Source organism: Coffea eugenioides, chromosome 8 (assembly GCF_003713205.1).
Source record: "Coffea eugenioides isolate CCC68of chromosome 8, Ceug_1.0, whole genome shotgun sequence".
In the NCBI taxonomy this organism is placed as follows: Eukaryota; Viridiplantae; Streptophyta; class Magnoliopsida; order Gentianales; family Rubiaceae; genus Coffea; species Coffea eugenioides.
This window is the reverse complement of record NC_040042.1, coordinates 31,155,951-31,170,060: the sequence shown is the minus strand read 5'-3', so window position 1 is coordinate 31,170,060 and position 14,110 is coordinate 31,155,951. Positions and strand designations below refer to the sequence as shown.

At 32.1% G+C, this 14,110-nt stretch overlaps 1 protein-coding gene across 1 annotated transcript; it reads left to right on the top strand.

Annotated features, from left to right (window-relative positions):
• The first annotated feature begins 6,017 nt into the window (after nt 1–6,017).
• Nucleotides 6,018–13,682, top strand: LOC113780525 (copal-8-ol diphosphate hydratase, chloroplastic-like). Its single transcript, XM_027326321.1, has 13 exons — nt 6,018–6,114; nt 8,091–8,137; nt 8,251–8,527; nt 8,734–8,917; nt 10,838–11,052; nt 11,177–11,297; nt 11,478–11,590; nt 11,703–11,929; nt 12,034–12,149; nt 12,522–12,620; nt 12,728–12,973; nt 13,469–13,580; nt 13,632–13,682. The coding sequence occupies exons 1-13, from the start codon at nt 6,018–6,020 to the stop codon at nt 13,680–13,682; spliced, it is 1,905 nt and encodes a 634-aa protein (XP_027182122.1).
• Nucleotides 13,683–14,110: the final 428 nt, after the last annotated feature.

Sequence of the window (14,110 nt, the reverse complement as noted above, 5' to 3'; positions counted from 1 at the left end):
GAGAGAGGGATAGTAAAGCTCTTACGTATCACTAGATTTAGTCAAATTTGGACATGGTTAGGACACGGGTCAGTCTACTTTGATCAAGACAACAACCTTTTATTTAGTTGAAAGGTAAACGGAAAATGGGGAAGAGAGAGAGAGAGAGGGAGAATTTCAAGTAAACCAAATCATCTTTTTTTTTGCCTCTAATAAGAAAAAAGATAAATGAGTTTGGCTTCTATCACTATTTGGAATCTGAAAAATACCTCCAAAACTATAGGTTGCTTATAGAATTTTTACAGATGATTAATTAACATACCTCTCACATCAGTCATAAAATTAGAACATATGATTTATTAACACTACTCTCACATCAGTAACAAAATTTGAGTACATGACCTTCTGTGATAAAGTAATCCGTGTACCAAACTAACCTATGTTGGTAACCAAATCAACTTATGAGCTATCACCTTAGATGCCATTGCACTAGTATCACTTAATTTTCAAGTCAATCACTATCAATGGAGTGTTAAGAATTTCAAATCAACCAAATCACCTTATTGTCTGTTCTATCTCATAAATAAACAAATTAAAACGGCATCTTTCTACTGAAAATTGACATGTTAGACGCCCTACTCAGCATCAACAAAGTAGGGAGGAGTTAGGAAAAAGTTTCTTTCACGAGTTGCGTCTGGGGCAACCTTCTTTGAGCTGCAATATGTTCTTTTGTGGAAAACAAAAGTTAATGGAGAATCATCATAGTAACAAGTCAAAGTCAATTGTGCAGTAATCACAGACAAAAAGTGCAAAGGAGGAGCTAGTTACAACTGCGTCAGCTATTACGGTAAAATAATATGGAGGGTGAGCTCGTACAATTTCGATGTAACCATAATTTTTACACAAATTTACTTGTATAAGTTACAACTCAAATTTTACATGAAAGTTGTATCAATTTATACCCGATATTGTAAAATTACTGCAATTCTATTGCGATTCTATTTAGAAATAAAAGTTTTAATTTTAGTTGCAAAAATGATCCTTGCAGCCCTAAATTGATTGAATAGAAAGCTGAGCATTTTTCTTGGCACAAAGTAAAAGAAGTACAAAGATTACGCCTATGGACATACAAAAATTATACGTATAGTACGATGCTATATGATTACAATAATAAATTAATTATCTAACAACAAAAGGATTAATGATGCAATGGTACCCGTGATTGGCAAAAGAAAATTTTCTCGATGGATGATTTGAAAACTTTCCATTCTCGCGTGAAAGTAGATTTTGTAATGCCAAGTTTATTGTTTAATCTTCTATACAATAGTTAACAATTAAATAGTTAAACTAGAAATAAGGTTAACATAGTTATTTTCAAATTTAACGGGAGAACATCGACATGACACTGAAACTTCATCGGTCAAAGTGAAATTCATCATGCTTAGATTTTGCTTGGAGGGATCATTTAGACCAAATTTATAAGTTGAGGGATGAAATAGGTCATTAGTAAAAAACAAAGTGACTGTAGAAGTTATTTACCTTTTGTAAATTCCTACTCCAACAACAACCAAAAGAGTAAAGATAAATGGGAGTACTCTCTGTTTTTTTTTTTTCATCCTTAAGCTTAAACCTAGAAAATTAGGACATACGATTATGATTGAAACCATGCTAAGCACGCATGCCTATTGTATCGAATTTGCCTATGAATAAAAGCAGCGTATGTTTTGTCATACAACTTACCATATAAGAAATAGGGTTAATTACAGTGTGCCCCCTGAACTTTAAATATGTATGCATTGCAGCCTTTATTGACTAGTCAAACATTAATAATGAATGCTCCATCCAAAATTTTAACAAAATGACATTAATGCCCTTACAAAATAGTTCTAGAATAATGCTATCCTTTTAATCAGAATATGACATATTTTATTAGGAAAAACACAAAGTCATGTGATTTAAAAAATTGAAAAATTGTGTTGTGGAGAAAAAAGAATTTAAAATTCTTAAAACACCTGCACAAGTTTTCCATCGCTTATCTTTCTTCCTTTAAATTGCAAATGAATTAGTTTTGATAATTTTCATTTACTTTGTAGCTGTCACAAGATTCTCACGAGCCAATAACATGCTATTTAGTAATTTTATATCACATTCATACCCTTGCTTTGTATTTTGTTTGCATTCTAAATTTTAAAAAAATTAAAAATTCTCTAATACATTTTTATTTTTAATCATGTTTTTATCTCATGTAAAACACATTAAAAAGTGCTACAATAAAAAATATAAGCAAATAATTTTCATTCCAAATGCACCAATTAATTTTATTTCATTTAAAATAAGTATTGCTATCGGCATTGAGATAAATACATTGAGTTAGTTATACTTCTTTTTTGTGAATTATCTAATTCATTTTAAGGCTAAAAGATAGAAATGCATTGTGTAATTATGTTTAGATGCATTTAACAACTATTAGAGAAATATGTATTTATTATGTTACAATTATTATGTGTGTTTAAGAATTAGCCAAGGCTATTTTGATCATGAAAGTATAACTTCATCTTAGTCCTATCAAAAGGTTGACCATAAGGGGTAAAGTGTATATATTTGGAGTTTTGAGGGGCAAAGTGTTACAAAAACTCGAGTTCAAGGGGGCAAAGTGTGAAATATGACGGCTAGATTTTCTGTGGACCAGTGGATGACGCTTAGTCTACTGGTCAAATTGCGGTCTTAAGTTCAAATCTAAAGTTTATGTTAATAACTAGGGTTAAAAACAAAAAAGCCCCCTGTGGTAAGCCTAATACACAGAAAAGCCCCCCATGGTTTCAAAATATACAACACGCCCCCTCATGCTTTGAACTAAATTGTAAATGTGACGGAATCCGTTAAACTTAACGGAAATGGTCAAAATGACCAAAATATTCTCATATAATTAAGCAAAAGACAGCTTAAAAAAATCATTCATTTTATTTTCTAAATAGAGAAAATTGAGGATTAAGGGGTAGAATAGGTATATTTGATAAAAATTAGGTATAAAAAATTTTTTTTGGGTTCCAATAAGTCATTTCCGTTAAGTTTAACGGATTCCGTCACATTTACAATTTAGTTCAAAGCATGAGGGGCCGTGTTGTATATTTTGAAACTATGGGGGGCTTTTCTGTGTATTAGGCTTACCACAGGGTGTTTTTTTGTTTTTAACCCTAATAACTAATATTGTCGTATTAAGACTTTGAATTTTTTTTACTGTATATAAAAAACTTACTCATCAAGAAATCGACATATGGGATTGGGCTTTAACATTAATTAACTTGGTATTTAATCGGGCTACTTGTAGTTCAAAGTTTGCTCATCTGCGTGTTTGTTCATGTATTGTATTTCTCGCGTTCCATTATTAACACAATGTTTCCAGTTTATAAAATGTCCCAAAATTTCTATTAGGTTTTCCATTTTACCAGTTGTAAAAGGTTCAAGTCTGGGTGTTTTTTAAAAGAACCTTCACTGTAGTACCTTTATTGCCAAATGTGTTCGTGAAATAAAAATATGATTGAAAACAAAGATGTGGTCTGAAATTTTTAGAAGCATGTTTCTCAAAAATACCGCTAAAACACAAAATCATAGATATAGAAGTTAAATGTGAGGGCCATGTTGTAAGTTCATTCATAGATAGCTTGCAATAATTACATACTCTTCTTAAAGAAGATAAATTCTCCAAAAAAAAAAATAATAAAACAAGTAAAATTATTTGTTGCAGGGAGAGGGAGCAAATGACAGCACCTTAAACAGCTTTATTTGACTCGACAAGCAACGGAAAGAAGCAAATATTGGACCCGTCATTGGAGCTGTAAGCTGACGACAGACACATTTGACTCAACTGAAATCGTGATGGCATAGGGCTAATTGAGTTTCTCAACTATTAGAAGATTCTTTTCTAAGAATTAGGTAAAGATTCAATTTTCTGCGATTCTATTGCTAGTCTAGTTTGTAAATTGACTTTCTCAGATTAAGTGTAGACCAAATAAAGATAATCAGATTCCAGTCCTAATTGGGATCTCGAGGTTTTCAATTTTATACTTAAGATTTATGCAACAGAGCCAACCCAAATTGGTAAAAGGCCATAAAAAAAAAGGGCCGTTAAAGTCTAGTTGGTAATCCAACAATCTTTCTTGACTTAGTCTTCCAAAGCCACAAGAAAATGAAGCAATCAGTTTAACTTGCAAGAAAGGGCACAAATTATTTTGTACGAGTAAATTTGGACACAAAAAAAAGGGTAAATTTGTACACAATATCAAAATTAGGTGCTTTTACATCTCATATTTTTAGATTAATGTGAACACAGATACAGACATCTTCATCAGTTCTTGTTGTATATTTGACTTTTATACGTTTACGATGGATAAGATCTTAACCGGTTTGATTTCCTCTAAGTAACGGCTTGGCTTGGATGGTGATTTTTCTTTTAAGAATTTATAAAAATTGCAAAGTCCTTCAAGTAATCACGTTTAGTGATTAAAAGGTAATGTACGACTCCATTTAGGATACGGAAGGAAGGTACGGAGATGGTGCTGCTAGAACCGAGGTGCGCAGCCCCAAACCAAAAGCCCTATTCTACCACGTGCTGGATTGAACTTTTATTCCAAAATGGAGAGCACAAGGTTGATGGAAATAAAGAAAAAGAGAAAGAGAAAGCGAAAGAAAAGGGGAGGAAAACAGTAATAATTAGATAGTTCCATAGATTGACTAGTATACTACAATGACTCAGGATGCCTACATAGATATCACGTACTAAAAAATTAAAATACAAAGGATTAATTATATTTACCTCCTTCAGTTTGACAAAACTACAAATTAAACCTTGAGGTTTAACTATACTACTGTCACCCTTTGTCACTAATCAATTCAATTGGATATGCACACTGAAAGGTGGAAATATTTGTTCTTTTATGAAGAAGAGAAGGCCAGAGAAAATGCTAAATAGCTTTGGGCACGAAAATTATTATGCATACTAGACTGGCAATTGAATCGTAGAAGCACCTAAGGAGACTGTGGTTTAATAGCTAAGGTTTAGGTTCGTTTCGAAAATTAAAAGTTCAAGATTCAAATATCCTTTCCCTTTTCACTACTTCTTAATAAATACCATCTTTTCTAAGCTAAAAAGGAACTTTTTCTTAAATTAAAAGGAGCAATCATGTTATTTGTAGTCACACGCACATCTTTTGCTCTGACTATTTAATTGTCCTTTTTGATGCATTGTCAAGTTTTAGCTTGATCAAACTCTGCTACTGATATGAAGGTTTTATTGACGAACGATCTGTAAAAATTCTTATAAGTGACCTATAGTTCCAGAAGCATGCTCTGACTTGTAGCGAGAACTGGAATCAAACTCATCTAAACTTTTATCTGAAAACAAAATTTGTTTGAATCCTAAGGGTGCGTGAGTCTTCATTCAATGTTTTACGTGGTCAAGTTTGTCCCAATGTTCAAGCATTCAATTTCACTGATAATTGATTTCAACAAGTACGACAATCAAGAACTAAATCTTTGATAAATTTATGTTTCCTAAATGATTGGTGTTCTTGTCCATTTTATGATTGTGATGAACTAGAAAGTGTTTTTATCAAATGGTGTTGCACTAATTCTTACAATCTAATTAATAAAACCGTTATTGTTTTCTATCAAAAATAAAAAAGAAAAAACTTGAAAGTGTTTTTATCATACAAGGCAAGTTGCGTGGGAAATTCTGACCTGGGCATATCACATATGAATCGACTCCTCATCGTCCCTGTTTTAATTGTTGGCAAGAAGGATGCATAATTTTCTGATGTACATGGAAAGCTCGCCATTTCAATACACGTGACACTTTGACTAACAAAAATAAATCATGATTCAACCAATATAAAGTACAATTACTAGAGCTCCTCAACATGAATCAAGAGCTTAAATATTACTGGAGTACTTCTCCTATTTACTTTCTCCCTGGCTAATTTTGTTTCACTCTTTAGCTGTTCCCTTTGTAACAAATTTATCAAATAAATTTGTAGCAAAAAATGTGGACTCTAGCCTCTCTCCAGTGGACTTCTTCTTCTTCACTTGCTCGCAACCCGACTCTTCATGCCTTTTCAAGATTTGATTCAGTTGGAACCCGTAAGTTGGTCTCCAATCCCCTCTCTATTTTTAGTCTTTTCTTTTAGCATGATGTAGTTGCTCTTGATTTAGTTGCTGTTTTCATTTGCAAATTTTTTCATAAAGAATGTATTAATTTGAGGCAAACTGTCCATCGGTCAATTAGGTGGATGGTTGGTATTTTTGAAGCGCGTCCTCCCTTACAGTTGGGCCCTATGCTTTATGCGTCGTTGAAGCGCCCATTTTTGCCTCAAAGTTTCTTATTTCAAAATCAGACGCTATCATCACAAATGATAGCATTCACAAGGGAAGTGATGTTTGCGCTTCCCTCTTGCACCCTTTGAAAACATGTTATTTGAGTGCAAGAGGCTAAAATGGGAGTACGAATATCAATTCCTTATTTACAAATATAAGTTACAATTTGACTTGGCCACAATTTTACCAAGCCAACTATTTTTTTCTTTAAATAACGAAAGAATAAGACTTGTTTTCATTAAAGTAAATATTTCAAGCAGTGTGAGTTATGGTATAATATTCACAATATTTCCTTCTTTGACTTTTGGTCAAGTTTGTGCAATTATTTTCTTTCTTTTTCTTTTTTTTTTGGTATTTGTAGAATAATAATTGGAATAAGTATTGATTCTATCATAAAAAGTGAAAGATAGAGAGTTGTACTTTAAGATTTGAATACTTTAGATATACTTAAGGAATGCTTTGATGGATGATTTTTTTTTTATACCAGTTTGACAGATATTTCATGTGATAGCGAGTATGTTGTATCTATTGATTATTATTCTATTTCTCTATGATATTTTAGTATTACATCATACATATTTTTATTTATAAATATTAAAAAATCAAAATAACCGGATTAACTGCCCCACGCTCTTGGGATTTTGCCCCCACCTAGATTAAAAAATATATATATATATATCGATGTGCCGCCTTTTAAAACACTGCATAGTAGTATCACAGCGAAAGTGGGACAGGCAGTGATCCCAAAAAGTTTGGGACTATCAATTGAAGGGAAATTAACAATTCAAAGAATTTTATTTTTTCTTTCATTTAAGGAAATGGGAGTAGATCTAAACCAAAACAGACATACTAGAGTTGGAATGAAAAGAATATTCAAAATTTTGTTGAGTACTATTATTTGGATATATACATTCCTTCCATCAACTCCATTATGGAAATTTTAATATTCGAATTTTATGTCTGATAGTTAGGGTGGAAGGATTAAATAAAAAAAAAAACTCCACCATGGAAATTTTCTAAAAGGAAGACTGTAATGTCAAACATTCTAATTCTCTGCTATAGCTCCTTCAAGGGTTCCTTCGACTATTAAAAAGATTTTAATTTCTCTTATTTTATTCACGAGGGAACAAATTTGAGCAATCATTTCCCAAGGCTCGCAAATAAACTTGAAATGATGAGTGGCCTTTTCGTCCACTGCATGTTGAGTTCGGTATCAGTTTCATTGACATGATACCTGGTTTAAGTTTATTAACATCCATCCATATTTATTAACATCCATCCTGGACATAACCTCAATTATGAAGTCAAATCATATTAAATCTTGTATGTAACTTATCTTTCATGCTTATGGCTTGTTTATTATTAAATTATTGAATATTTGATGTTTCAATAGTCATTTGTTCTGCGTTTGGATCTAACACTAAAAACCCTTAACTGGCCGATTTCTAACTCCTCAGCTGCAGGTGTTATGCTAGGAGCTCGGGCTTTTAATCCAAAAGAGTTGCTCAAGAATTACCATGTAATTTGCAAACCTCTACGCGTTGCTCAAATCCCAGGTTTGCTTGTGAAACTCAACAAAATATCCCGATATCTTGTAGTTCTGAACATATCACATGATCTGCAAGGAGTCCGTAGATAGGTTCTACTTGAATATTTTCCTCAAACATATGGCAAAAGATTTTGGAAAACTAAACTGCCTTTTGGTCAATATTGTATACTAATCTGTGTAAATTACACCGTAGTCAAGCAAACACATGAAGATGATGGCATCAGAGGCAATGATCACGAGGTAGGATAATTAATAATTTAGTCTTATTTCGTTGGAGCAACAAATTTACACCTATCGACATTAAACATATAATCTCCATTGCTAAATTTCTTTAATTTCTATGCATGATACAGGATTCCATCTCTTATATCAAGCGATTGTTAAGAACCATGGATGATGGACGGATTACCATCTCAGCATACGACACAGCATGGATTGCACTTATTGAAGATGTTAATGGAAGTGATAATCCTCAATTTCCATCAAGCCTCCAATGGATTATAGACAACCAACTTCCGGATGGCTCATGGGGTGAAGCCCATTTTTGTCCATATGATAGGTTACTCAACACACTGGCTTGTGTAATTGCTTTGAAATCATGGACGACTCATGAGGACAAGATTGCTGAAGGTACGCAACAAAGAGTTAGCATTGGAACCTGAGAAAAACCTTAGCTAAAACTGAATTCTCGAAAAATATTATAACTTATATTCGTTGTTTTAGTGCATACATTGCGGGATAAAATCGTGATTAAACAATTGTAAATATCCTTGTTCCTTTTGAAGGTGCATGCGTTTAAACTCTAACATTTTATGCCATTACATTGTACGACTTAGGAATTGCTATCATCAAGACACTATTGGATATGTGTAAGCTCGAAAATGTGGAGAGCATGATTTGTGGGTTTGAAGTTATATTTCCTGCCCTTCTCGAGCGAGCCCGAAATTTGGGCATTGAAATTCCCTCGGATACGCCATTCGTGAAAGAAATATGTGCAGCAAGAGATCTCAAGCTTGAAAGGTGCAGTAATCGCTCCAAAATAAGTTTAGTTTGTGCAAGTAGAATAAGCTATAACCTGTGACCCTAATAGAAAAAAATAAAAGAAAAATTTGTAGTATTGGTTCTCATGTATGGTCTACGTGCTAAATTGGTCCCTAGTATTTTGTCTGAATCAAATTTGGTCCCTAAAATTTACAATTTTAGACACATTTAGGACAACTAATGAAAGTTCAAGAACGACTAATGGTTAACATCGGATTTCATTGGTCAACAATTAATTTGCACTTTTGGTTCCTAATATTTTGATTTTGAATTATTATATTCTCCTACATTTTAAATAGTGACATTAAGTGTTTTAAAATTAAATAATTGCAAATTAGAATGAAATTGTGTTAAATGGATAATAAGAATTCTAATTAAATCTAAATTTCTTCTTTTTTTACTTTTTATTTTATTCAATTATACCATTAATATCGCATCTACTTATTCTCTTTTACATGGTTAGTCTCAAGTTTATTACAGTTATTGCTACATAACTTGTATATGTTGTGCCTATTAATTTCAAATCATTGTGATTATAAAAATTGGTGAAGGTAAATACCAATTTGAAGCAAGAATGGCAACGGAGGTAGGTGCCTGTGAGAGTCTTGGGGCGGGGGTAGGTGCGGGGCAGGGAAGGGGGGATTTTTCTCCCCCCATTTGAAATATGGTGGGGGATAGGGGAGGATACCCTTGCCTCATCCCCTGTTAAAGTTTAAAAAATCAATACATATATATACATCATAATTTGTATGATAAAACTGATTATTTGGTTACTTTTAGTTTACTTCAATTTCTTTTATATATTGTAAGTTGTTTAAACAAATATGATGATTATAAGTTTAGATTTGTTATCAAAAGTAGATAAATAAATTAAAAAAGATCAAAGTAATTTTAACTTTGATTTTACATTGAATGTTTAGCTAAGAATCTAAAAAAATGATTTACAATGTTGTTATTGGTGTTATATGTATAAAAAATAATGCCAAAATAAAAATAAAAAAATTTAATTACACAACCACAAAGGCACACGTAAGGGTATGGCGTGGGGCGGGGGACGGGTGATCCACCCTAATGACCCTATTACCATTCCTAATTTGAATTGCTTTTACGATTTTTTGGAAAAGAATATTGTTTATTTTGTGGGTTTCCTACCAATTAAAATATAACATTCTATTACTATAGTTTTAAAATATTTATTTTAATATCCATGTACTTGATAATCATTTAATGATTCAAATAATTTTTGAAACCAAATTCATTTTAAACTCGATTGATTACCTATTGAAATGCAATTAAATAAAAAAGAATTTGTCTAATGAGTGTCCAACTAAGATGTAGTTCAATTGTTAAAATTTTGGAAAGATAAAGTTAAATAGTAAAAGTTTATAAATGCAAGATGAGGCAATAGTTGTTAGTGTGTGCATTCACATGATAGGTCATATAAGATATTTGTGGCATGAATAAATTGAATAAAAATAAAATAAAGAAAAAATAAATTTATTTAGATTATTATTACCTATTTAATATAATTTCATTCTAATATGCATCTCATTTCATCTTAAAACCCTTAATATTATTATTTAAACTTTAAGAGAATGTAATGATACAAATCAAATTACGAGGGACCAAAATACAAATTGAAAGTTGTTGACTAACAGTAATTTGATGTTCACCATTAGTCATTTTTGAATTTCCATTAGTTATCCTGAATATGCCCAAAATCAAAAACTTTAGGGACCAAATTTTCTTTACACAAGCCATTAGGACCGATGTAGCACACGGGTCAAATATTAAGGACCAAAACTACAATTCTTTCAAACAACAATCAATATATTCATTTAAACATTCAATATTGAAATTACACACTAACTGCTATTGTTATATATCATGAATTTATAGGATACCGAAAGATTTGATGCATGCACTTCCAACTTCCCTACTTTATAGCTTGGAAGGATTTTCAGATTTAAACTGGGACAAGGTGCTGAAGCTAAAATGTCATAACGGGTCATTCTTGACATCTCCAGCCTCCACTGCTTTTGCATTCATAGAGACCAAAGATGAGCAGTGTCTCAATTTTATTACGGAAGTCACTCAAAATTTCAATGGAGGAGGTACACCATTTTTCTCTTTTTCTAATTTGAATATCTAAGAGGTATAATATAAAGAGACAACTAATTGATTTTACATTTTTCTTTCTTTATTTTAATTTTAATACTTGAAAATTTTGCGCTTCAGCACCGCCATGTTATCCAGTAGACCTATATGCCCGACTATTTGCAGTGGATCGGCTGAAACGACTAGGAATTTCTCGTTATTTCATGTCAGAGATCGATGAATGCTTAAATCACGTTTATAGGTGAATGAATCAAATTAAGATTTCACAGTATTTATCTCTATTCATTTCCAAGGAAATGTTTTATCATAATTGTTTTTCATTTCTTTAAATGCTTTCTCATAATTGTTTTCCGAAAGCAATATTTTCTTGTGTTGCAATACCTATGTACTTAATTTGGAATCCCCTATATGAACATTTCAGATGTTGGACTGAAGATGGAATTTTCAGTGGGAGGGGCACAAATTTTAGCGATATTGATGACACATCCATGGGTTTCAGACTCCTTAGACTACATGGATATGACATGAGCCCTGGTGAGTTAAAATCCAAGGACAACAGCAAAATCTATTTTTTTTTCCTTTATTTTTTTGGAGCAAGTCTGAAATCCACAACTGGCATTATTAAAAATTAGTGGTTGTTTCACAGAGGTGTTCAAGAACTTCAAAAAGGATGACAAGTTTTCTTGTTATCCTGGTCAAATGATAGAGGCAGCAACCCCAATATTCAACTTTTATAGGGCTTCTCAGGTTCTTTTTCCAGGAGAAAAGATTCTTGGAGAGGCTAGAGAGTTTGCCTACAACTTTTTACAAAATTGGCTTGCTTGCGGTAATTATCTAGATAAATGGATAATTGCCAAAGATATTCCGAGCGAGGTAATAAATGTATCTCTAAATAGTTAAAAAAAAGTATTTGGCATTTATTTATTTGGTTATTTTAATAACAAAAAAAAAAAGAAAAATGGTCTATGAAATCATAGGTAAGATATGCATTGGAAGTGCCATGGTATGCCAGCTTACCTCGCATTGAGACTAGGTTCTATGTGGAACAATATGGTGGTGCAGATGATGTATGGATCGCTAAAACACTATACAGGTGCCTTTCCTTAAACGTCATCTTAATTTGTTATATTTTTTTTCTCTTGATTTTTCATTTTGTTGGTTAATAGTGAAAAGTTATCGCTATCTTCGCAATTAGTGAATCTAAGTCTTAAAAAAACGAAGAAAAAAAAAAAAGCAAAGGATGTGGAGGTTTAAAAAAAGCAAAGGGTATAGAGGTTTACTTAGCATTTAAGTTAGGACTGCCTTTATTTTTGAAAGAAAAAAAATCTTAGGGTTTTGTGAATTTATTACGAGTTATCTTCTACAATCCGAATTATTGATGTCTTGGATAACATTTTATTGTGACTTGTCAAAGATTTATAGAGCTTGAAATGAAACTAACACGAGCTTTCCTACAACTGTTTAGGATGCCTGAAATCAGCAATAATCTATATTTTGAACTAGCAAAAGGAGATTACAACAAATGCCAGCTTCAGCACCTCAATCAATGGACTGATATTCAACAGTATATGCCCTAAAAAAATATTCAGCCTTCCATTTAAGTCTTTTTTTTGTTGGTTTCATTTTTGTTTTATAATTACTCTTAACTCACTGCCCTTTTCCCATTATTAGGTGGTACAAGAAATGCAATCTTGTCGATCATGGGATAAGCATACAATTCCTTAAGCATGCTTTTTTTGTTGCTATGGCGAGCATATTTGAGCCAGAAAGATCGAAGGAGCGAATAGCATGGACAAAATCGTTAATTTTTTGTGAGATGATCAAATTTTATTTCAATGCCACATCTTTCGACAAAAAGAAAATGTTTTTAATGGGATTTAAAAGCCATACTCGAGGCACAATGACAGGATGCTGCAGGTAATTTAAAGTTTACTTGCTTAATTATTTTTCATTACAACTATTGTATTTAATCTACATTCATTATTGTCAATCAACAACATTTGAGTGAATTTTATATACACTGATAATATATACACTATCACCATTAGGTACATAACACGTATGTAATTTTTGGATTTAAAATTCAAATTCAGATTAGCTGTCATATATTTAATGGCGATAATGTGTACACTGTCAATGTATGCAAGATTAGTCCATAATCTTTTTGCAACTTTTATGATGCTAATAAAATTTGACATGAATATTGTTCCATTGTTGAAAATGATTTGCATGGAATAAAACTCTTCCAACTTTTTGTACAAAATAGAAATTAAAAACTTTATTATTTAGTCCTGTATTCTTTTGAACAGAATTTGTAATTAAAATTTTTTTTTGGATTTGTTGATTCAAAAAGCATCTGTTCATGATGGAGAGAGGCACACCATAATTAATTGTCGTTTAAATTTCTTTTAGATCTGAGGTAGATCAACGACTTCTAAGCAATTTGCTAGAGTTTCTGCACCAGCTGTCCACAGATACAGCACAAGAGCTAGGGAAAGACATCAGACAACAATTATTTGAAGCTGTGAGTTTACCATCATCTTTTCATGCTTTGCTTTTTCTTTTTTTATCTCAGTTTTCTTGTAAATCTATTCTACCTAATTTGTACAGTGGGAAAGTTGGTTGATGACAAACACTGAGAAGTTTCAGTGGGGAGAGGAAGCAGAACTCCTTGTGCGCACAATAAATCTTTGTGCTGGTCGTATTACTTCAGATCACACAGCAGCCCAGCTGGAGCATTACCGGTTGTCTAAACTCATCAACAAAATTTGCCACCAACTTCATGAATCTAAGAGCAGAAAGGTTAGTATTGAAATTTAGGCTAGTTCTACATACCCAAAAAAAAGGTTAAAAATACATAAAAAGCCACTGTGGTTAAATGAATATACAAGAAAGTTCTCTATTGTTTTAAAACATAAAATTTGATGTCTTGTAGTTTGAACTAAACTGAAAAGGCAACGCAAATGTTAAAATTAATGTGGGTAGATGAAAAGTCTCGTGTGGTTAAGTCAACTTATAGGAAAATTCCTTGTGATTTCAAAAAATATAATATTC

Coding starts and splice junctions, on each gene's coding strand:
- LOC113780525 (XM_027326321.1), top strand. CDS start 6,018: ATGTGGACTCTAGCCTCTCTCCAGTGGACTTCTTCTTCTTCACTTGCT. Junction 11,298..11,477: donor TGCTTAAATCACGTTTATAG/GTGAATGAATCA, acceptor TGAACATTTCAG/ATGTTGGACTGAAGATGGAA. Junction 11,591..11,702: donor TGGATATGACATGAGCCCTG/GTGAGTTAAAAT, acceptor GTTGTTTCACAG/AGGTGTTCAAGAACTTCAAA.